Here is a 26,651-nt window from a genome sequence, read left to right on the forward strand (position 1 = left end):
CAATGTGTCCTACCTCTTTGTTAATTTGAGCACTGGACTTGTCTGCTGACTCAGCCAGTCTGGGTCTAGGCAATGGACTGTGGTATTTTCCACAGAAAGACTAAAAGGACCAACAGTTCATGGTTTGACCTTAGTCAGCTATTTCTTGTAAGTATTTTCATCTGTACTTTGTTGATCCTGCTATTACCTAACATCTCCTATCTTAAATAGGTCAAATAAGTCAATAAGTCAAATCTAACAGATCTAATGCAGATCAGGGAAGCAATTCCTTTCTCTCACTTATGAATGCAGGTTGAGTTTATTTTTCACAGATAGTGGTGAAACTATATGCCACACAAAGTTTTTAAATTCATTTTATTTCTAAGTTTTAAATTAGTTTAGTGTTTATTTATGTTTAGTCTGTGTATTAGTTTGATGCAATTGCTCCATCCAAGATGCTTTGTGATACTGTAGTTGCAGCAAACCATTTTATGGCAAGCAGAAGAGGTTACTCTGTAAGGACCCATGTGGTAAAATTTTTCACCCTGAGTGTGTGAATTTTGAGATCTCATAAATGAAATATATATATATATATATATATATATCAATCATATCATTTATCATATATCTATATGTCATATAGATATATGATAAATGGCTTATAAGTACTCAAATATAGAGAAGTGTGGGAGTGATTGTCACTGTGGATTCCTTTTTGATAGATTGCTTGATATAATTGAAATTTTGAGGGGCAAAGTTAATGTATTAGTGGACTGTGTTACTAATGTGAATTCAGAGTTCATTGAGTTACGAAAGTAAAATAAAGTGTTGGGTGAAATTGAATTTGGCTCAGATTAGTGAAAATCATACTTCTGAGTCACCGATTACCCTGTTCAAAGCAATAGAGTGTAACCCGTTCAAAGCCTTTGAAAGTTAGGATAATATCTTCTAATTTTGAGCAGCTTTTGACTACTGGTCTATCGACCAGTACATTTCTGTCAAAAGTGAATGGAGCCTTGTTAATAAAAGTAGAAAAATCATGAAGGAAAGTCATTGAACTGCTAGTGATAACACCAACCTATTCAGACTCAAAAATGAAGCAGTTTTTGATACTAGGTTCGATCCTTCTACTTCATCTGATGTCGTTAGAAATCTGGTGAGGGAATCAGTAGGTGCTTACATATGTACTGAAAATTAAGAAAGAAAGATATAGTTCTTTACATTGTGTTATTCAGATAAGTATTTTGAATAAGTCTTGTTTACTGATACATGGCCTTCTGATATTTTGATTTTGCCATTCTATAGCTTATTAAGATTTGAGCAGAAATTTGTACCTTCTGTTAATGTTAAATCCAAGGAGGAGGAAGAGGAGGACAGTAATTTTCTAATTGATGGTAAAGATAAATAATTTGAGAGTATTGTATCATAATGTTAGGGGGTCTTTGAACTAATGAAGATGTGATTCTTTTGTTTCTGTTGCTGTGAATATGTATGATATTAATTGCTGTCATGGATCAGCGTTTAATGATTCTTCTTTGAAATCTAATTTTTTCCAGACCACTTCAATGTTTATAAGCCTGATCGCAACTTCCTTAAATCAGACAAGAAGTGTGGTGGTGGAGTAGTACTTGCAGTGCACTCCATACTAACTTCCTTTAGGTACCCTGATTTGAAAGCCTTTGATGAATACCTCTAGGTGGAACTACTTTTGTGTAAAGAGGTTAATCTTTTTTTTTAGGAAGCAATGTTTCAGTCCTGATATTAAGCCTGAAATCATGTTGAGTATTTTGGTAGTTTAGTCGATGAAATCAACATAAACTTTTTAATGTTGTTGTCCATTGGTGATTTTAATGCCCCAAATATAAAATGTGATAGTAAAAGTTTAAGTGGTGGAGATCATTAAAAAGAACGCTTGATACATTGTTTAATTTTATGGATGACTTTAACTTAATTAGTATAATTTCCGTTTACCTATTGGAGGTTCATCCTTCTTAGATCTCGTTTTATTTAATAATAATGTTGATGTCTAGTTGGAGGCTGACTTTCTTGTTTTTTCCAGATCTGTTGCATGATACGCTCAATTAACATCTATGTTAATTTATTAAACTATACTAAAGGCAATTATTTTGGTCTGTACCGCTCGATAAATCAAGCTTATCAGAGTAATGTTATCAGTCATCCGATGCTAATGAAGCTGCTTCTGCTTTCAATAATATATCCTTTCTTCTTGTATATGAAAGCATATTCCTTTACGTAAACCCAAACCTAAAGGTTTTGTTGTATGGTTTTCATTTAATCTAATTAGTTGTTTAAAGAAAAAGGCTTTTTTCACAGAAAGTATAAAAAACAGGTTGTCTGGTCTATTATCATAAATTTTCAGAATTTCAGGGAAAAAGGCTAAAATTCTGTATAGAAATTATGTCTTAAGGGCCAGGTTGGTTTGAGGATGACCTTGTGAGAAGGTCAGGAAATTTATTTTTTGTAAAATCTGCACAGAAGGATTCCAGCTGGAGTTTACCCTCTTAAAGTCTGTAATCAGACTATTATTGACACAGAAGATCTATGTAAAGTCTTTGGGAGGCATTCATTTATAAGCCTTGTCTAACAGATGTTTAGAGAATGGATTTTGGGTCATTCATCAGTGACACTGCTGTAGTTATTCTGATTATAATGACTGCAGATGTTGAATCTTGTATTTAGACACTGCATCCCCATACTGCAGATAGATTATATGGACAAAGTCCCATCATTTATGATTAGAAGCATCTCAAGTTTAATTATGCTCTTCTTCTATGTTGGATGTACAGTTTCAGTTTGCAGTCTGTATTTTTCCAGTTAATTAGAAATTTGTGTTTCTTTCGCCATTGCCAAAAAGAGTGATTCTCAGTCTGGATAATTATTGAATTAATGTTATTGCCGAAGTATTTGAGAAGATGGTCTACCAACATCTTAATGTTTCACTAGAGAAAAGTGTCTGTTCAAATCAGCACATATGTAGGTAAATCTTTGATGATGAATTTAAGCAGCATACTGTTATTTACTGCTCCAGAAATGGAATCGCATAAAAACGTTTACATCATTAATTTCAACTTTCATAAGGCGCTTGATACTGCCTCATAATTTACTTCTGTTGAAGCATGGCCGTTTGGATGCTAGGTGCTGCGATGTTGATGTGGTTGTAGAGCTATATTACAAATAGATCTGTGTGAATATTTTCGAAAGACTCAAATGAGGCTGTATCTGGGGTACCTCAGGGTTTCAATTTAGGCCCTTCGTTTAGCCATTAATTTATTCTGTTTATGGATAATATTGGAGTGGATATCTCTTTTAAGGCATTATTACATGCTGGCACCCTCAAAATCATGACTAGAGTTAACACATATTCTGTCACGAGGTTTGCAATCTGATATTCATATAATTCATAGATGGTCTTTATAATAGAATGCCATTTTGGCAAAACAGCTCATGTAACCTACTCTAAGAAAACCCTTATGATGAAATATGTTAAATATGTTGTAAAGAATATGCAACTATTCTTTTTGCTGCATCGTTATGATATCTCTTTCTTTGAAAACTACAAGGATGAGTGTTGTTTTTTGAAGATGAAGTCACTCAAAGTCAGGCGTACCGTGCAAGAACTTGTCTTTGCCCATAGAACTGTTAATGGGGATATTGAGTGTGATTGAGAAATATAATTTTACATGTTTCTTTATTCATTCTAGTAGTAACTACTTGTTTAATGACAGCAGGTTGACCCCTTTAGCAAGATATATTAGCAGCAACAAGTATGGTTGTCTGGTAGATATATTTCACGTTAAACCCAGTGATATTTGAATAAATAGGCTTTCTTACATGTCGTCTCACTGTTTTTTTATTGACTCATTGAATTGACTTGCAAGTGTTTCTGGTTTGACACATTTTATTAATACTAACTTATTTTGTATATCTAATTTATTTGTTATTAATTTTATTTAAGAGTCCATGGATTGAAATTTTTTAAAGATGTTGTGGTAAATCAAGCCTTTAAGCCATGGGAATTAGAAGATAACATTCCACGTATTAAATATGAATTAGCAGCATTACCTCCACAGGTATGACTTTTTTTCGTATATTTTATGTAGCCATTAATACTTAATTGATTTTCTATTTATTGCAATTAAATCATGTTAAAAGATGAACTAATACATCTGATGTTAACAATTTCATTTTTTTTTTTATTCGTTTATTTTTATTACAAGTGTAAGAGTACTGTCAGGATATTAGAACGATTGACACGTAGAAATATAAAATGTTTTCACTAGATTTTTGCTTTCAGTTAATCATATTCAGCAAATTTTTGGTACTGGTGGTGACAAAGTTCCAGTTAATTGTATTACTGATGTGCACTATTTTTTATATGCTTCCAGAATCTTAGAATTAAATATTTAAAAAAATTTAATTTCTTACATTGTATTAATCATTTATAATAAGAAAAAATGTCGATACCTTTATAAAGCCAATGCCAGTATGGTATTACTTGATTATACTAAGGAGCACAATTGTGTCAAAGTAGCATAGTATAGATAATACAAAATGCTATGTAACAACCTGCCATTGCCTCATCTGTTGTTGCTTCCTTCAAAATGTGAAGCAGTGTAGATTTTGTTTTTGTTTTTTACTGTTAATAGAGAAAAAGAAAAGTGTAAATTGTGAACACCACAGTATGTACACATTAAATTAGAAACTTTTTTAATGCTGTTTGTATTATTATAATTGTATGCAGTTAAAACATTTTTACCTAACATAAAAAAACATTTCTAACTTCTGAGCCCAGTAAGAATCAGCTCTGTAATTATCAAACAGTATATACTCTGGACATAATTTTATGTTTCTTACAGGGAAAAAATCCTTGTAAACCTAACAAAGAAAACATTTTTAATTAGATATTACAACCCTTTTCTACTACAAGGGTGCCACTACAATTTTTAAAAAAAATTATGATATAAGAATTATTTAAACACATAATGTAAATGGAAACATAAGGTAAGTTTCAATTTATAAAGGCAACATAACTTGTTAGAATACTTTATTATATTATTACTTTCTCCTGTTTAGCCTATGGGAATCACCATTCAGGTGTTACTTTAAAGGATGAATGATATGTATGAGTGTAAGTGAAGTGTAGTCTTGTACCATCTCAGTTTGACCACTCCTGAGATGTGTGGTTAATTGAAACCCAACCACCAAAGAACACCGGCATCCACGATAAAGAATTCAAATCCGTATAAAATAACTGACTTCACTAGGATTTGAACGCTGGAACTCTCAACTCCCAAATCAGCTGATTTGGGAAGATGCGTCACCACTAGACCAACTCGGTGGGTTTGTTAGAATACTTTGCCTTTTGATTTTGTACTGGCCAGAAGATTAAACAAGTGTTGTGACCTGCTAGTTTCCATTCCCTTTAATTTTCTTGAGCAGCTAACATATGTTAATATATTGACAATAGAAAGGAATTAATATGGAATTTAGGAAATGGTGGAACCAAAAATATTATGGTATGACACATCAACATGTAGAAAGCTAATTTAGTGAGTTCATGTGGTGAAGGTGATTGATGTTGAGGACCCACCTGAATTAATCCTGGATACAGTTAGTAGTAGTACTAGGCATACTCACAACATTGTATGTAATTTAAAAGTCACTATTTTGTTCTATACCACGTAAATAGTCTGTGGTGAATACGGAGCTGATTCTAGCAGCTCTGCCAGTTGCAAGTAAATAGTGTCATTCATTTTTTTGCAAACAGAAGGATCATCTGTTACAGATCCACTGTTGGCTTTGAGATTACAGTAATAATGTAGTGAGTAATGGTTCTGTGAGAAAATGATACAGAAAATTCAAGGAACAGCAAATTAATATGCACAATGATAAAGGAAGAGGAAGTTCATCATTGTTAGTGATGAACTTTTTGAAAAAATTGAATGTGTAGATAAACGACACTTCACAATCACTGATCTCAGAGAGATTTTCCCCAACTTCAAGATCTACTCCTTTTGGAATTGTTAAAGACAGATTCTGTTTTTGTAAGTACTGTGCACAGTGGGTACCAAAACAACTTATAGATGCCCACAAAATAAAAAGAATGGGAGCAGTACTGACTTTTTTCAGCAAGTTACCAGAATTAAAAGTGAATTTCTTAACAGTATTATTACTGGGGATTGCATATGGATTTGGTTCATTGATGTTGAGACAAAAAAAAATAGTCCAAGCAGATGCATGTACGGACACACACACACACACACTTTCTGAACAAGCCCAAAAATTAAAAAAAAAAAATGCCTACCCTATATTAGGAACATAAAGAAATTTTTTTGACAGAATTTATAGCCAACAGAAATTTGTTGGCAGAGTATGATATGATACAAACTCCTAACATTTATTGTGAACATTGACAGAGTTTAGGAGAGGGGTACAGAATAAATAGCAAAGGATGCTAAACAAAGAGGATAATTTTTTTTTTTCATGACATGCACGGCTTACATCACCTCATGCACAAAGGGTGTTCTAAATAAGTTTTTAAGTAGCAGATTTTCAACCACCCCATTTTTATTTCATCATAAAATTGAAGAATTTGCTGATTACTCAGCACTTCAAAAGTGGTGAGGGAAATTGGAGTTAGCAAACATACAGATACTTTGACAGTTTCATTCTTTAAAGAGGAAGTAGAACAAGCTGATATCATGATACGACAAAAGTGCCTGAATAAAGGTGGCAACTATGTTCGAGAAGTAATATTTGCATGTACATAACGTTTGTACGAAAAAATTTTTCAATCTATTTTTTTTATTGTTATTTTTCGACCAGAGGTTACTTTTATAAATGACTCTTTTAATGGTATTTTATTATTTATATTAATATAATAAATTGTAGTATTAAAAATTAATCTTTATTCATTAGATTAGTATAATATTTTAAAAAACAAACAAACTGTAGCGGTAATACAAAAGAACCGTAGTACAATAATTAAACAATGAAATTTTAATATATTTAATACAATTTAACTAACTTAAATAAATTGTTTTATGATGTTTTCTGTACTTTTTTAGTGCGCTTAATTATGGAAAATTGTTTAGTCTCAGATATTTACTTACCACTGTCATTTTTCTTCTATTTAGACTTCACATAACATTACTAGCTGCAAAGCGCTAGAAAGACTTAGCAAGCTTAAACCAGTTAGAAAAACTGATTTGCTTGGTGAAACTGTATTTCATAAGTAATCATATTTTTTATGCAGATATTTTAGTAACATCAAGATTTCAAAAATTTAAAATTTAAAAAAATTATTAAAAAGGAACAGAAAATTGATTTAATGAGTACTATTGAACATTATCTTTGATTGTATAAATTTTTATTTTATATAGATTATTTGATTTTTTGATTTTTTTTTTAGGCAAAGGCAATAGATTTATTGCACAAAGCTGCTTATAGACAAGGCTATGGAAATCCATTGTTTGTTAAGGATTTCAATATTTCAAAAATCGGAAGTGAAACGGTATGAAATTTATGGATTATTTTTTATGAATTACTTATCTTAAATGCATATATTGGATTTCAATTTACTTTCTAATTTATTTAATTGCAATATTTGTGATAAAATATTTTAATTACTTATTAATTTATTATTTGATTTATTAATTATTTATTTAAGTGAAAACGCACCATTCATGGTAAGATTTTTATCTGATCCTTGACTATTTAATACATTATGCAGGTTTAAAAAGTTCCAGAGTAAAAACCATATGGATCGTTAATCCAACCTTTAACAGAGGTTTAGTTACAATTTTTAGTGGACTATTAGTAAATTTGTATAAAACATATTGTATTTTACTTTTGGTTTCTTGATTTATAATATTAATTTTAAATATATATATATAAAATTCACTTGCTTATTATTTTTCTCTACTTTTAGCACTTTTCACAGATCATCAATTTATTATTTTTTTTATTTATAATAATTCACAAATACAAAAAATAACAACAAGGTACATATAGATACTTACATAAAATTATTAAAATAAAAAATTAACAAAATAATAATACCTTAAAACAACACAGAAATTAACAAAGTTTTATATTTATGTAAATTATTTTTTTTACTTCTTTTTTTGTTTAATAAAATATGACTTCCATAAGCAAAGAATGTTGATGGATTTATTGCTTAGTCGTGTCCTTATTTTGGACACAAAAATAAGCAGAAATAGATTGATTTTCTGCTTCATCTTTTTTTTAACATCACACTCATCTTCTGTAGAATAGTCTTTAATATAATCTTGATAACATCTGTCCGGATAACTTAAAAATGCCAGTTTTTTTAGCTAATGGAAGAAATTTATTAGAAGATTTTGTCCAAACGGTCTGTGAATTTTGTAATTAGAGGTACTAATTCTGTGTGTCTTCTTTCTTCAGTTCGTGTCTTTATAGCATATTATAACTTGCAACTAATTTCAGTTTTCATATTTTTTAATTAAACAAAAATTCAAATATGACTTCACTTGTTAATAAATTCGTGTCTTGTCTGCCTAAGGCTTCTGCTGCTAATCTTATTGGTCCTAAAACCTTAAGAAGCTCTACAATTTTGCAATATTCTTCTTCATCTTCGTTCCACATGTGAGAAGCATTAAGGTCATTCAGAGTTAAAACAATACATTGTTTTAAATGTACTAATCTCTCTAACATGGCCTCTGTAAACTATTCTACCTTGTTTTACAGTCAAGAATCATTTTTAATTTTTTTTTAAATTCTATACAGAAGAATTGAGAGGAGAGTGGAAGAAGTGTTAGGAGAAGACCAATTTGGTTTCAGGAAAAGTATAGGGACAAGGGAAGCAATTTTAGGCCTTAGATAGAAGAACAATTGCTAACATGTATAGGAACCAAACAGCAACAGTAATAATTGAAGAACATAAGAAAGAAGCCGTAATAAGAAAGGGAGTCCGACAAGGATGTTCCCTATCTCCGTTACTTTTTAATCTTTACATGGAACTAGCAGTTAATGATGTTAAAGAACAATTTAGATTCGGAGTAACAGTACAAGGTGAAAAGATAAAGTGGCTACGATTTGTTGATGATATAGTAATTCTAGCAGAGAGTAAAAAGCATTTAGAAGAAACAATGAACGGCATAGATGAAGTCCTACGCAAGAACTATCGCCTGAAAATAAACAAGAAGAAAAAAAGTAATGAAATGTTGTAGAAATAACAAAGATGGACCACTGAATGTGAAAATAGGAGGAGAAAAGATTACAGAGGTAGAAGAATTTTGTTATTTGGGAAGTAGAATTACTAAAGATGGACGAAGCAGGAGCGATATAAAATGCCGAATAGCACAAGCAAAATGAGCCTTCAGTAAGAAATATAATTTGTTTACATCAAAAATTAATTTAAATGTCAGGAAAAGATTTTTGAAAGTATATGTTTGGAGTGCCGCTTTATATGGAAGTGAAACTTGGACAATCGGAGTATCTGAGAAGAAAAGATAAGAAGCTTTTGAAATGCGGTGCTATAGGAGAATGTTAAAAATCAGATGGGTGGATAAAGTGACAAATTAAGAGGTATTGCGGCAAACAGATGAAGAAAGAAGCATTTGGAAAAATATAGTTAAAAGGAGACAGAATTATAGGCCACATACTACGACAACCTGGAATAGTCGCTTTAATACTGGAAGGACAGGTAGAAGGAAAAAATTGTGTAGGCAGGCCACGTTTGGAATATGTAAAACAAATTGTTAGGGATGTAGGATGTAGAGGGTATACTGAAATGAAACGACTAGCACTAGATAGGGAATCTTGGAGAGCTGCATGAAACTAGTCAAATGACTGAAGACAAAAAAAAAATCATTTTTAATTCTTTTCCGTATTACTGTTTCACATAATTCTGAAGAATGCTGTTTCTGACAGAGGATTTTAAAAAATATTTGCAAATTTATCTTATTTGAGACATAAGTTTTTGGTAATTATCTAGTATGCAGGAGTAGTTAATCTATAATCATGGATGTCAACAGAATCTAACTCCTCATAGTCATCCTCAGACTCATTATTTTCAGAGTCCTCACTTGTAGCATTTACATCTGTTTTAACAGAAAAATTTTTTATATAGTATATCAATAACTGCTAAGTGTATGGCATGTGAATAGTACAGTTGATTAATTGTTGATGATATTTGGCCAAACCTTTTCATAACCGCAGCACCATCATTTGTTGATGCAACTTTATCTGTTGCTAGATCCAAATGAAACATTTTTAGCTTCTTGGAAACCAGTTTTAATGTTATCTTAGCATCACAAGAACTTGCTATCAGAGCTAATTCTAAATTAAAATCTTTTTCAAGATGGTGTACGTTGATATTTAAATACCTGCAATTTCTCTCGCTAGTCCATTCATCTAGAAATATAGAACATTCACCATTCTTCATACAATCTAATTCATTTATAATTTAATTTTTAATAGTTTCATAAAATGAATAAATGATTCATTACTCGAGAGTTGTTTTGCGGTAAGGAATAGCCTCGTTGTTGTAATAACTCTTGTATGTACAAGCTTGTTGTAATGCTATTAATGGATAACCCATCCAAGGCAGCAAATCTTGATACAATTTCTTCTAAACTACTCATTTTCAAGAAGTTAAAGATGCTTGATTGTTTTTGTGAACTCGGGCCAGCATCAGATGATTTTTTGTTTGTTATTTTTTTCATGGACTATTTTTAATGATTGTGCAGGCTACTCATGAATAATCCTTTCCAAGTTAACATTTTATTAAAGTAATTACAGCGCCCCTTATTATTTTCAACCTTTTTGAAATAATTCCAAACATCTGACCTTTTGCACTAAAAAAAAATAAATAAATCAAAATACTTACAAATTGATATTTTTACCCGCTGTTAAAAATAGTGTAAAGATTACAGTAATATCAGATGAGTAAGTAAGTCTGTGCCATGAAATAATAAACATGGAAATTGATTCTGAATTTCATCTAAGTAATCGCAGCATACATTTGTTTACGTAGACACTGCAAAAAACAAGTCAATTACTACACACTCCTGCAGTCTGACAAAGACTGGGCTCATCACATGCACCAATCGGACAGTGCACAATGCACATAAATGTCTAGTCAGCATATCATATGCAGTCGAACTCCACTCAGGCAACAGTGTTGCCAGACCTTTCTCTGGTATATACAACTTGCTGTGTACTTTTTGCTTACTTACATTAAAATCATTATAGTAGATTAATAGATAAATGTTATGTATAAATTTTAAATTTTGGTTTTCGAATTGCATAATTTTCTTTTTAAAACCGACAAACCCTAATTGTAACATTAATTTCCATCTTGTGCTTAGGGGCCTTTTTTACTCCTGGTCTCTTGACTTTATAACATATTTCTTTAAATAATTTATTTAGCTATTCTGTAATAAACAAATACAGCTGCAGGAAAAAAAGCTTTTTTGCTAGCGTCAAAAATATAAAAATCACTTTTGATTTTGATGAATCAAACTTTAAAATTAAACTTGAAGAGTTGACACTTAACGATTTCTTTCATAGTTATTTTATTTGATTAGGGACTTAAATTTTTATGAAATGAAAAATTGTGATCAGGTTTTATTTAAAATACCTATCGGTGCTGAACAACAGACAAAATACCTTATTATTTTCAGTTACAGTTAAAACTAAAAATTGAGGTTTTCTAGAAAACCCAAAAAAACTGTGTTCACTTTTTTTGGGTAGGCTGTTGTAAGTGATAATGTGGCATATGTTCACATGAATAGTCTTTTATCTCGCTTAGCTTTTAGTGCAGAATGTTACTATTAAAAATATGAAAAATTACCTAAAACTGTAATGTCTAATCAGATTAGAATTATGTAAACTTTTGTTATTTTTTTAAGAGTTTTGATGTCATTGATTTTTTTAGTGTTGTCCTTACTTTTAATGTGATTTTATTTTATTTAAATTCAACTTTCTCAAGCTGTCGTATCTATAAAAAAAGGTGTGTGTGTGTTCCTTTTACTTTACCATACTATAAAGATTCTTACAAGAAAGGTAAGCTGGTATGCATAGAAAATTTAGATAAAAATATCATCTCTCCTCATTATTCAGTTACACTTGGAAAAAGCAATACAGAAAAAGTAAAAGTGCAAAAAAATAAGTTTTTAAAGTTTAAAAAAGGACATTGTTTTAAAAGTAAATCAAAAGTAATAAAAAGTGATAGAAAAGAGAATGTTTAGTTTAACAGAAGATAATAATATTCCAGAAATTTTATAAATCTTTTCTTTTTGTTAAAAGATTAATGGTAATCTATAATTAAAATTGTGATGTTGCAAAATAATGTTAAAAATTAAAAACAAATATAAAAATTTATTAAAAATTACATGCAATTAAGAATGTTTAGATGTTTGTCAAGTTAGCTTTAAAAAAATAAAGATTGAGATAAAGATGTTTGAGTTAAAAGATAGAAAGTAAATTTGGGTTAGGAATTACTTTAGAAAAAAGCAAAGTGCTTAATCCAGTCCGGTTTAATTCATATAGAAAAAAGCGAAGTATTGGAATTAATCCAACCTGGTTTAATTCACATTGAAAGTTCCAACTGACACAGGTGTATCATAATTGAGTTATTTAAAAAATTTGTTAATTCTTTTTTTTTTGTAATTCTGATCTAAATTAAAGCTTTGTAATGGAAGAAAAATTGTTGCTCTCCTGATAACAATATCTTGTAATAAATGTTAATAATAATAAGTATGAAGTTAATACAAGCAAATTATATGATTGATATGTTGTTATATTTTATTTGATTAAAAAAGAAAGTATTTTGTTTACTTCATAGCTGCAACATCATGTAGTTTCACTGTTTACAAGCAGTCGAGCTTCTGTTACTGGAGTTGGTGTTAGTAGTGATATAGTAACGAGCTTTGCCTCTGATCTTGAACTTCCTGTTGGTTCTGGACCTGATGTACCAGCAGTATATTATGGTGGAGAAGTTTTTGAAGAAAGTAATACTGGTTTAACGCATGCTGCCATTGCTGTGAAAGCTGCTGGGTAAAAAATTTACATTTATATATATTATTTTCTTGAAATTAATTTTTTAATAGAATTTAAGGTTTATATATATATATATATATATAGGATTTTTTTCATATTTTATGACCATAGACCACATAGGATAGGATCTTGTTTGTGATGTGTTCTGATGAAAGGCCGATTTTCTTCAGATCCTCTCTTATTTCTTTGATCTGTCTGCAACCTGTCAGTGTTTTTCAAGTCAACATTGTATTATACCAGCTGTTCAGAAGTCTCGAATCTTGCATCCTCATATCATGACCAAAGAATCCTACTCTCATCTTATGCATGATATCAGTGATGGGTTCCAACTCTTCGTACACTACTTTGTTGGACACGTTTCACCACTGCGCGTCTTTCTGGTACTTCTTGATGATGCAGGTTCTTCAAATTCTTCTTTTGATTTTCTGGAGTATGTCAGTCTTGGATTGTTTGTTCAGGTGGAAGAGTATTTCTGCTGCATATGTGGTTTCCGATTTTATAACTGTGTTGTGACTTATTTTGTGTATATGGATAAAATTTTTTACCATGAACCAGGTTAATTTTTGTGCTTTAGCTAGTTTGTTTATTCTTCTTTGGATTGAGGGTTTTTCATTAGGTTATTATTCCTCCAAGGTATTAAAATTGGGTTACTATTTTGACTTTATTACCGTTTATGTTTACTTTTTTTAATTGTGTTGGTTTTTGAGGCATAATTTCTGTATTTTCGAATAATATTATGAGGCCAATTTTATTTGCAATGTTTTGAAGTTCTAATATTTGTGTTTAGCTTTGTTGATGTAATTTGCTAGCAATGGCAAGCAGTTAGCAAAGCCATTTCCAGAGTGTAGTTGAATAGTACCAGTGAGTCACAATTAATTGCCTTGGCGCAATCCTGTTTTGATCTCAAACGATTTTGAGAATTCACTTCTGAATATCACTTTTGATGTTTTCTGAGGGTCAGTTTTTCATGTTTATTAATTTGGGGTGTAGTCCAAGAATTTTTAGTAGGGATTCTCTGTGGATGAAATCGTATGCTTTCTTGGAGTCTACAAACATTATCACCATGCCTCTGCTTCTTTTTCTGTTGTAATCCATTATTACCTTTAGATGACTGGTATGGACAGCTCCTCCAGGGTCTGAAACCTCCCTGGTATTCTTCTAGTTGTTTCTCAAGTTGTAAACTGATCCTGTTGAGGATGATTCTTGAAAGAATTTTGTATGATGTGTCTAGGAGTGATATTCTTCTGTAGTTTTTAGGGTCTGTTTTGTTACCTTTTTTGTATAGTAAATGGATGATGACTGTCGTCCAGTGTTCTGGTAGTTCTTCTTTGATCCAGATGTTGATGAAGGGTGATTTTTGCTGGTCTTCCTGTGTGTTTATAGATCTTTACGAATTTCTGATCTTCTCCCGTCACTTTGTAACTCTTCATCTCACCGAGTGCATAGTGGACTTCTTTTATTATGGGAGGGTTGATGTTTTCTGCTGGTGGTGGTGTCAGAGTTTAGGAATTCTGTCGGTTCTTCGCAATTTAGGAATTAGTTTAAATTTTTAGCTAGGATTTCTGCCTTGACTTTATTGTTATGGACCACATTATGGTTTTCATCCTTCATTAGTAGGGCTGGGGGTTTGTATTTTGGAATTTTTTTAAGGTTTTGTGGTAGGTAGTCTTTTAATTGCATTTTGTTGAATTCTCCTTCTATTGATTTCACTGTATCTGTGGTGTTGTATTTCTATAACACCACAGATACTTAGGGTTTGGGTGATCTAAAATCTAATTTCATTAGATTTTAGAAATCATTAGAAAGACTAATATTTGTCCTTCTTCACAGTTTTAGTTTACAGTTTTGAGAACTAGGGAAGTAGCTAGCTGTTCCTAGCCATCATAATTTGTTTCCTCATTTTCTAGAGACTAATGTATTAAAAATGTTATAATAAACACAGCTTCTGCATTTGTATTTGAATGAGAGAATGGAACTGTAAAGTGAGCTGTAGTTAATTATTAATAAAAATCAGCACTAAATACATAAATTAGCAAACTTAATATAAAATTTACTGATTTATATAACAGTCTTTTCAAATCCATGGATTCACCCCATCTGTTATCCTATTATTGTTATCTGTTATTCTTATCTTCATTACATGTAGAATTTGATTATAACTGATTATAGATATACTGCTAAGACTGGTCATGACATCTATCAAATTATGTGTTAAGAATTATCCTGTATACTGATGATTGATCCCATCAATTTGAAAAGCATAATATATATATATATATATATATATATATATATAAAGCTCTTGTGTGTGTAATGTTTAGCTTTCACCAGGAAATATCCGCTTTGGAAACTTGCTACCAGGGAAAATGTAACCTGAGAATGCTGGCCTACCACTGTAGGAATCTGAAGATGATATACTTACAGGAAACTACACCAGAAAATCCAAAAGAAGCAGATTTTAGGCTTGTAGAAATTCCATGTATAATATTGTTTATCCACTCACAATGCTTTTTTCAATAAAAATTTTAATTACAAATAAAACTATGATAAAAAAAAAACCAGTTACGTATTTTAAATAGGCATCAAAAATACATAATATACAGCAATTAAAATTTTTGTAATAAATAAAAAACTATGTATTGTTGCCCACTTCCCTAATATCAAATTTATATCAAGTGTAACAGAAATGGTAAATTTACATATACAATAATGAAAAATAAAATAACCATCAACAAAGATTTGTGTTCAAAAATGAAACAAACTTAAGTGAAGCGGAAATTGAAAATTGTTTAGAAAATTTTTTTGCAGTGAGAAATAAAACACAGACGTAGATAGTATCTGAAGAAACACAAAGATTAGAAATTTTGAATCCACATTTTATTGTTCTACATGCTAATTGTTTCATCAATATTTCATAATATTGTAAAAATGTTTACAAAGTTTGAGCTACTAGAAACATAATATATCCAATTACTTTATCATTTAAAAATAATTCTCCTCTAAAAAGTTTCCAAGTTGTATTTTTAATAAATTAAAATTTAAAATAAAATGTTTTTAAATTTGGGAGCTCTTTTATCAGGAGAGGGTATTTTAATGACTATTGTTAGCGAAACTTATTTTTTTTTTAATTTTGGGGCCTCTTGTATTCAAGAGAAGCATTGTGGTAAAATTAATTTTTAAGAAAATAATCCCAAGTGGTGATAATAAATTTAAAAAATATATATATTTTTTAAATTGTTTAAAAATTACAGATACAGCCAAAATTCTAAATAAACAAAGTTGTAATTTTCTAGGAAGAGGTGAACATTTGTAATTCAAATTCAAAAAATACTGATTTTTATATTTTAAATGCAATAGGCACCTTGCAAGATGTATTTAAAAAGTATTTTTTATTTCCATAGACAGTTGGGAGTGGGATGGGCAAAATTTTTTTATGGCGGTTTTGAAGGCCTCGATTTAGAAAATATAGATGAAAAATGTTCCAAATAACTCCTTTTCTGAAGCAAGACAAAATAAGAATAAAAAAAATAAATGAAGTCATATTTGGGGGAGGTAAGCGAATATTAAATAAACCTTTTTGGTAATTTGTGACCTTGATAAAAAAAACTTTAACTTTTTAAGAAAATTTTTCTCTTAAAGTATCCCAGTAGATTTCAAGTTTTTTTGGTCAAAATCCCTCACCCCTTTTTCCAATTTTTGCAAAAGTTTAATACATTCTTTCTGCCCAATGGGTAATACTCATCTATTTTTGTTTGAAGAAGATTGGTCAATGGTGTCCTGGATTATAAGACCAAATACAAACCAACATACTTACGTACAAGTTGCACAAATGTCCATCTGACAAAAATAGATTTTTTGGACTTGGGGGCCACTGGAATAAAAAACTTTTTTGCACATTAGTTCCAATTTATTTAAATCTATATATTTTTTTTTAATTTCTTTATTAAAATGTCTCCAAATCGTAAAACTTAAAAGAGGCAAATTTTGGGGATAGTCTTTTACTAAACATATACTTTCTCATTATTGCTATGTCAACATATATTGCTGTAGCAAGGAAAGTAAAAATTACAGTGAACATAGCTATAATGAAATAGTATAATTTAAGTTGTTTGAGAACTATATATATATATATATATATTTTAGCTGGCAGTTTTAGTGAATGTGAATATTATAATTCCTAAATCTGGATGTATAAGCTTTTTTTTTTTAAACTAGTTTGGCAAACAACTGAACTATAAGTTTTTTTCAGTGATTATTTTTAACTAATGTATTAATTCTAATTCTGAATCCCCATGTTGCTTTAAAGTAAAATATGTATTGTTGGTACTTTTCCCTTCTAATGATCATTGAAGAACAATTTTAAAAAACCTATTTTTATTGGAAAAGATTTTATTTTTTCTTAAATCAATTGCGGCCAAAGAAAAATTATACTTTATCAAAAAAATAATTCTTAGTTTGCTTATATGGACGGTAATATTTTCAGATTAATTAAATTATATATTTTTTGAGCAGAATCATTGCTGATCAAAACATGAATTTAAAACAGGAAAAAAATGTCTTTCTATTGTGAAGCATTTGATACTTGTTGTTCTAGACAACAATTGTTAGGTTGCATGCTGAATTGACATTGCCTGTCTGGCTTAATTTTTAGATTTGGAGTATTAATAGATTACTGGAGAAAAATGTATGTCGTTTCTCATCCTACACGCTTCTGTAGAGCACATATTGCTAATATAGGTTAAGTAATGCTGATTCAGTTATTTATTATTGTATTATTTTTGTTTAGATTAAAGAATAAGGATGCCATTAATTTCGCTGTACTGAGACATGCTCTTGGTGGATGGTCAAGCATTAAATGGTCCAGAGGCGGCAGCCTTCTTGCTGAAGCTATGTGTGGATTTGATAAACCAGTTTCTGTATCAGCATTATATGCTGCTCATGCTGATTCTGGATTGCTTGGATTCATCATATCGGCTCCATCTTCAATTGCTAAATCAGCTGTTACATCAGCAGCACATGTTTTGTCTGAAGGTAAAATACCTAATGATCTCATAGAGCGTGCAAAAATCCAGCTAAAAAATGAAATTTTACATGCTGCACAAAATGGAGAAGAACTTGTTGCTGATATTGGTAACCAGATTCTTCTTTTTGATGGAAATTATGTTACTCCATTACAATTGGCAAATGATATCAGTCAGGTGTCTGCAAGTAGTGTTACAGAGGTATGTATTATGTTACCAGTTGTAATTGTGATGTTTAATTTTTCTCTTTATGAAACACCTTTTTTCCTGAATTGTTGCAGTGTTTTTATATGTGATTTGTTCCACTTATAGTTAAGTTCAACCAATCCTAACTTTGAATCTATCTATTTCTCCCCCTCGCCCTCTCTATCTCTCCCTCTCCATTAATTCATCCAACTGTTTTTCCTGACTGAAAAAATACAAGGGCATGGTGTAAAGTTCTGAGCCTGGATAAGAAACCAACAGTTTTCTGGTTATATTATGATTTATTTTTCACATAGTCAACATTAAGTTCTATACAATTCACCCAGCATTCCATAAGAGTTTCTTATACCAGTTCAGTACATAGATTTATCCAGCTCATTAAAATAACCATCTACGGTTGCAATAAGTTCATTGTTTGTCAAAAATCTCTTTCCTCCAAGCTATTTTTTTAGGTTAGGAAACAAATGGTAGTCACTGGGAGCTAGGTCAAGTGAATATGGAGCAATTCAAATCGTAATTCATTGATTTTTGCCATTGCATTGACTGAAGCTTGTCTTGATGGAAAAGTGCTACTTTTTTGTCAAATGTGGTTGTGTTTCCTTAATTTCATGCTGAGGTGCTACAGCAGGGTTACCCACATTTATTATTCAGCCTTTTTAAGTGACTCAATGAAAATTATTCCACATCCATCCCAAAACAGAGTTGTCATAACTGTTAACGGATAACATTGTTTTAGGTTTTTTTTTAGAGCAGGTTCAACTTTTCAACTCATTGTTTTGATTGCTGTTTTATCTCAGGAGTGTAGTGATGAACCCAAGTCTCAAGCGTCACAAAACTTAAAAATTACTCTAGATTATGCTCAAAAAAAAAATCCTCTGGATTAAGATCTCAAGACAACCACTTAAAATCTTTTTTTGGTTGGGCATGAACAAAAGTGAACCCATCTAGCACACAGCTTGTTCGTGCCCAAATTTCATGCAGAATATTGTGGACATGTTCTATTGAGCTCTGCTAACTCATTCACTGTCACTCATCAATCTGCCAAAATTATTTTACGCACTTTTTCTATCATTTCTGGCATAGTCACTTAAGAAAGGTGTCCATTATGTGATTCATCGCTAGTACATGTTGGAACTGTTTTAAACTGAGCAACCCAGTGTTTAATTGTTGAGTCAGTGCTTTCCAAATGGTCCAGCACTGGTTGCCACACCAGAAAAACTTCAAATTTGGGTGTGCATCCCCTTAACATTTTGGTAGTTCAAAACTAATTTTTTTTAGATTTTTATTGTGTCTGATTTAAAAATGGCAGCCATTTTTGTTTTAAGCCTCACACTGTTTTTTTGCATTCATAGGCATCTACGATTTTCTAAATTATTCAGTACTGGGCTTTTCAAATAAACTCATTGTGTTCAGTACATTCTGGCCTAAAAATCAATATCCTGTTTATGTAACTAGTATGATTTTGTTCATGTACTCTTTGTAGCCCAAAGTTTTATCAAATGCAAATGAATAAAATTCAATTTTTGTAGGGTAAGAACAGTACAGGATATGCATTAAATTACGTGTGGTAAATATCCTTGCTGTACTGTATAATGTTAAATTTGAAGATCGTAATGAAATAAAAAATCTTGAAAAACGTAACTGAAACAGCAGTCAGGTAAAATGTAGTAAATTATTTCCCTGAACTACTTTAGCAGTGAATTAACAACTAATACACTGACAACAATATAATATCTTCTCAACTGTAATTCATTTTTACTTTAATGTTGATTTAATACCTGTGAAATTTCTACACAAAGTTTAGGTGTGATGTTAAAATCGTGATGAGTGTGATGTTCAAATCCAGGCGAGTCAGTTTCTTCAGTATATTTTTCATTGGCACCCAGACTTAGTCTTGTTCATTTTTTGGAATGAAGTTCTTTGCTCCAGTTCTGGTGGATGGGTAGTGGAACCAAGTTCTTGATTTCCTCAGTTTTCACAAAAACATACATAATTCCCTTAATATTTTCTTTGCTGAATTTAATCATTTCCTGAGCTGTCAAGATTTGATCCTTATGAGGTCGCTGTGAACTAGATTGTCAGGGATCGCTTCATATTATCCCCTATGCCATCACAGGCATTTTTCCCATGACAAGATGCAAAAGATGTCATTCTATGTTAAGTCCAAAATCTGCTCTGTGATAGTACATATTTATAAAATTATCTTCTCATCAGAGAAATAGATTAATTTTTTTATAGAAGGATGGTGTTCTTTAATGTAATTTATTAATTGAAGTTGAAATACATGGACTATTGTGGTATTATGTTCTAGATGATCACTTATGACACAACAGCTAAGGCTCTTTACTTTCTCTTGATCTTTATAAAACAAATGGTAGCATACATTTTTACCGACTGGTGCCCTTGTCCTTTGCCTCTTACACAACAAAGAAATAATTTTCTGAAAAGTCAGCCACAATAATGCATTCATCATCGGATAAGATTTGTTTTATCTGTAAAAAATGTTCCTTGTGATTTTGCAATAAAATGATAAATGTTTCGATTTTCAATTTTAACAATGAAGAGGTAAATTTTCATGAATCAATGGAAGTCAGTTTCCAAACCAATTTAGTTTCAATGTACGATACGGCCCTCTTCACAGTCAGCTGTTTGAACCATTCATATTACCTGGCCACTTAAATGCTGAGGTCTAATTGCACTTTCTTCAAGAAGAATTGCCGCAGCTGCTTGAAGATGTTCCTCTAGCACTGAGACGCAAAGTATACTTGCAGCACGATGGCCCGCCTTCCCACTTCTATTGTGCCATTTCCACTCACTTAAATCATAATTTTCCTGAGAAATGGTTTAGTCGTGGAAGTCCACGTTCCTGGCCACCAAGATCACCTGATCTAAAACCTTAAGATTTTTGCATCTGGAATGGATGAAAAATATTGTATACAAAACAAAAATGCATTCTTATGAAGAATTGTCTGCATTATGGGTGTGGCTGAGCAACTTAAGGACAGCCCTGAACTAAAAAGAGCAACAAAAGCGTGCCAAGAAATATGTTGAAAATGACAGGTTCATTTTTGAACATTTATTGTAAACTGGTACTTCAGTGTCTAGTGTACTGTTTCTAAGTAAATTTTTTAATTTCTCTTTGATTTTCTTGAATTTCTTTTTAAATTTCTCAAATTTTTTAACTTTTCTTTGTTTCATTCAAATTATTCTATACAATTTTGCTCAGAATTAAATTCTCTACACATATTGTTTAAAAGGTCTGTGTGTTTATTACCCATTTAACAAAGTTATTGTACATCAAACATAAAAATAGTTTTTCATCCCAATTCCATCGATTCATCTGACATCTTTTCTTCAGGTTTTTAAACCCACATTTCATTATCACTAAATTATGGTTGCTATCATTGTCTGCCCCTGGATATGATTTGCAGTCAAGGAGTTAATTTCTAAATCTGTTTAATCATAATATAATCTGTCTGGTACCTTGCAGTATCACCAGGATTTTTCCATTTGTATATTCTTCTATTATGATTTTTAAATTGGGGTGGCAATTACTAAATTAAACTTTGTGCAAAAATCAACAAGTTGGTCCCTTCTTTCATTCCTTTTACCCAGTCCATATTCACCCACAATATTTCCTTGCTTGCCTTTTCTGATGCTTCCATTCTAATCTCCAAGTATTATTAAATTTCCATTATCTTTTATGTGATTAATTGCTTTATCAATTTCTTCATTTATACACTTTACCTCATTATCACCTTGGGCACTTACAAGACATATAGACATTAACAGTCATTGTCGGGTTAGGTTTTGATTTTATCCTTATTACAACAATGATTCTGTTGCTAAGCTTTTTGAAATACTCTACTCTCCTCCTTATCTTGTTCATTACAAAATCTATTATTGTCTTCCTTTTATTTGACGTTGAGTTAATTATTCTAAAATCACCTTACCTAAAGTCATTTTCCTCTTCCCATCTTACCTTGATAATTCCTACTACATCTATATTTATCCTATCCATTTCCCTCTTTAAATTTTTTAACCTACCAACCTTTTTTAGACTTCTAACATTCCACGCTCCGACTCATAAAATGTTATTTTTTTAATTTTCTGATAACCCCTTCCTTAATAATCACCACCCGGAGATCCGAATAAGGAATTATTTTACCGAGAAAGATGCCTCCACATGAAACTGCAGAAGGCTACATTTTTTGGGGGAAAAAAACAGCTGTAGTTTTCCATTGCTTTCAGCTGCACAGTACTCAGAAGATTGAGTGATGTTGATATGGCCATTTAAGTCCTTCTGACCTATGACCTCAACAACTACTGAAAGAGCTGCTGCTGCCCTCTATCAGGAATCATTCCTTAATCCGGCTGGCTCTCAACAGATACCTCTTCAATATGGTTGTACCTTTGGTTCAGCCTACTCTGTATCACTGAGCAGTCAAGCCCCCTCACCATCGGCAAGGTTTCATGATTCATAGAGGGAGGCCTCTTAATTAACATCCTAAAAATTTCAGTACGACCTCATTTCACCAGGTTATCTTAAATTTGAGCAATATCTTTCTCTAGCTGTAACTCACAAACAAAGCATTTTAGGACATACAAGGTGCGACAATAAAGTAATGAGACTGATTTTTCTTTGCAAGATGTGGCAACCCTGCAGCTTGCGTAGGCACACCATCTTTGACCTTGGTCTATAAGCTACTTCTAGTCCAAGCGGCACATTGATTGTGTAAAAACACTACGACAACTTATGGTAAGCTTCAGAAGGCTTTTGGAGAGGAGGTTATGTCAAGAGCTCAAGTTTTTCGGTGGCATAAAATTTTTAGTGAAGGCAGAACGAATGTTGAGGATGAAGACCGCAGTGGACGACCATCAACCTCACGGACAGATGTCAACTTGACCAGGGCGCGTGAAATTGTACGATCTGATCGAAGATTATCCATGAAAATTATTGCAGAAGAACTCAACATCGATCGAGAAATGGTTCGTCTAATATTAACTGAAGATCTTGGTATGAGAAAGATTTGTGCAAAAATGGTTCCCAAAAATCTCACACAACAACAGCGAGAAACACGGAAAAATGTGGCAGCCGATCTGTAAGAACAAACGGAAATCAATCCAGATTTGTTGAGCCGTGTTATCACTGGTGATGAAGGTTGGTTTTTTTTCAATACGATCCAGAGACAAAACACCAGAGTTCGCAATGGTGCTCAAAGGGTTCACCCAGACCAAAAAAAGCTCGCATTTCAAAGTCAAAAGTGAAATGCATGCTTTGTGTGCTTCTTCAATTCCAAGGGAATTGCTCATAAAGAGTGGGTGCCTCCTGGACAAACAGTTAACCGATATTTCTACAAAGCGATTTTAGAAAGACTTCGTAAATGAGTTCTTCGTGTCCGTGCTAACATTGCTGATAATTGGATTCTGCATCACGATAATGCGCCATCCCATACTGCTGTCAGTACAGCAATTTTTAACCTCAAAACAAATTTCAGTACTACCAACAGCTACCTTATTCATCAGATATCGCTCCGTGCGACTTTTTTCTATTTCCAAGAGTCAAAATGGCGGTCAAGGGACACCATTTTCAAACAACACAAGATGTTCAAAAAGCTGTGACGAGGGTCTTAGAGGATGAAAGGTCTACAGAAGATGAGTTCCAGAAATGTTACCATCAATGGCAGAAGCGCTGGAATAAGTGTGTGCAATCAGAGAGGAACTACTTTGAAGGAGACAATACTAAACATGACTAAAACGGTAAGCAACATTTTTTTTCACATCAGTCTCATTACTTTATTGTCGCACCTCGTAAGTTTCTAATTTTTTTCCATTATTTTTAAGAGTAAAATTAATTATGAAAGTCCCAGGAGAACTTCATGATACATCCAGTTTATAAGTGCAAAAAAAAATTGAATTTTGTTCATTCACATTCTATAACATTGGGGTACAAAGCGTACATGAACAAAATCGTATTAGTTAGGTAAATAAGGTTTTTATTTGTAGGTGAGAATGTACTGTACACAATACAGTTTATTTGAAAAGCCTGCGACAACCCAGTGCTGAGTAATTTAGAAAATCCATAGATGTCTGCAAACATGAAATACAGCATGAGGTGTAAAACAAAAATGGCCACCTGTTTTCAACTGAATACAATAAAAAAAAATGTTTAATTATTTTTGAACTGCGAAATCATAAGGGAATGCAATGCATCTTCAAAACATGATTTTTTTCTGAAATGGTCAAGCGACTAATTATTTATTTCTGGACCACTTGGAATGGATTGATCCTGTTGTATGTGATGGAGAAGACTCTTCCAGTGTCATATCAAGCTCTTCTTTAATTTCCTTTACACTTAAACCTTTCAGACAAAACTATTTAATAACAGCCTAATTTTCTGAAAAACGCCCTGATTCTCCTACTGAATACACTTAGTATTCCCCGAATACTAATTGGTATAGTATTAAATATTGCAGCAACTTTAAACTCTTATAGTAAACTAATGAAGAATGGAATCATGCAAAATATATTTCTGCTAACCTCAGACTTTTTTTTAGTAGCTTTTACTGGTCATAATCCTAACACCTTTATCTTCATTTTATTATCGGTATGGGCTTGTGCTCCCATTGTAGAGTTGCTACGGTTTTTTAGCTCTTGGGCCGGGATTGCCAAATCCAGCCCAGTTTATATCCTGTTCATCACTACAACTCCTCTACAGAAATTTCATCATTGCCATCTGCAGTTATTAAAATAACGATACATCCAGTATTTCACTATTTGGAATGATATTGATCCATTTCATTTACATGTTCATGTAAACAAGGCAGAGTAAACAGGTGGCCATTGTCAAGAACTTGCTTTGTCACATTGAAGAATATAATATTACATGGATCGGTGCAAGATAATCAAAATGAAGAGGTCATACTTTTCCAACACCACTTGATGGACATAAAAGATTGACAAAAGGTTTTCATGTCATCTGGTGATGCTGCAGCATGTCCTTCAGACAGACAATTTCACATAACTGATAATCACATTTTATTTGACATTGCATTGACAATTCTCATTCTAGACCGCAGTATGACACTATTTCGTCTTGCCATCTCATGTCAGTTAATTGTTGGTTTTGTCAGTGGAACCCCTTCATAACCCCCTGCTGTTATTTTAATTTGTTTATATCACATTCAAAAAGTTTGTTTTGCCTTCTTTTATGCCTTGTTGCTTTTACCTAACTTTTTTCCCGTAGTTTGTTATGTACAGCTTGTTTCTTTGTTTTTTGTATGTGGATAATCTATCTGGTTGTTGAACCATTTAAAAAACAAAAATAAGATCCTCCAGTTTTTTGCCTATACTATTGTCATTGTCTTTTTGAGGGCTTAAGGTATTGGTAAATTAGCAAATTCATTGATATTGCTATAAATTAAACAATTTGTGGTAATTTGCGGTTGCATGAAATAAAGGTGCAAAAATATAAAAATAAATTAACTTCCTGCTGGAATGTGAGCAGTTATAAGAAAGATTGCAATAACCTTTTAATGGTAATATGTGTATGAAAATTGTACTCTTTTGCTTGTGTTGTAATTTTTACCTGTTTAGTGATATCTTTCTTTTAAGAAATAAATGTTTTGTTTCTAGATGTATTAATTTTTTTATGTTGTTTCAGGCATTAAGTTCATTTTTTAAAGGTAAAAAAGCATTAGGTGTTTACGGCAACTTAAATAATGTTCCATACATTGATGAAATCAAATAAGAAGACAATAGTTATCTAAGCATGACTTTTACTAAGTATAGTATTTATATGATGTAATACCATATTGTTTAAGTTAAGTAATGTAGTATTTATTGTTAAGATGTATACTGATTAAATTCATTGTTTGTTAATTGCTTATATCTCTGATATATACCATTATCTTTGTAAAAAGAAGCTGGTGAAGAATAAAGGAAATTTGTTAAAAAAATAGTTGCTATGTGTTTTATCAGTTTGTGCTGCTGAGTATGTTAGTGTAAAACCTATAAGCAGATTTTACTTCGTAACTGTTAATAGTTTTCAGAGGAGAATGATGTTGTTAGTCAAGAGATGCTCCCCTTTAATTAAAAGACAACTTTTACTAAAATATATTTTGGTTACAAAATTCTTGTTGTTTGCATTTTTATTTTATTTAGCCCTTTATCTAATAAATGGTTTGAACTAAGTAATTTGTGTGGAGTAACTTATGGGCTAGGGTGGCTGATTCATTTATGAAATTAAAAAAAATTGAAATTAAATTTTTTTCGTAAAACATTTTTTACAAAAGGAATTTACTTATTTTCATAAACCATCCGTACCTCCTAAAAATATGAGGAATACTTTTTTATAATCTTGAAAGTTTTTTTTGATCA

General features: G+C 31.6%; 1 protein-coding gene across 1 annotated transcript in view; it reads left to right on the forward strand.

Moving 5' to 3' along the window:
* UQCR-C2 (Ubiquinol-cytochrome c reductase core protein 2) overlaps positions 1 to 26,232 on the forward strand; it is a 52,064-nt gene extending 25,832 nt beyond the window's left edge. Inside the window, exons 4-8 of the mRNA XM_075368895.1 lie at positions 3,956 to 4,070; positions 7,412 to 7,513; positions 12,833 to 13,044; positions 17,834 to 18,269; positions 25,936 to 26,232. Of these exons, the coding sequence (XP_075225010.1) occupies positions 3,956 to 4,070; positions 7,412 to 7,513; positions 12,833 to 13,044; positions 17,834 to 18,269; positions 25,936 to 26,022 (952 nt within the window). The 3' untranslated portion in view covers positions 26,023 to 26,232. The remainder of the gene's footprint in view (positions 1 to 3,955; positions 4,071 to 7,411; positions 7,514 to 12,832; positions 13,045 to 17,833; positions 18,270 to 25,935) is intronic.
* The last annotated feature ends 419 nt before the right edge of the window (positions 26,233 to 26,651 follow it).

This window comes from Lycorma delicatula, chromosome 6 (assembly GCF_047948215.1).
Source record: "Lycorma delicatula isolate Av1 chromosome 6, ASM4794821v1, whole genome shotgun sequence".
Lineage (NCBI taxonomy): Eukaryota > Metazoa > Arthropoda > Insecta > Hemiptera > Fulgoridae > Lycorma > Lycorma delicatula.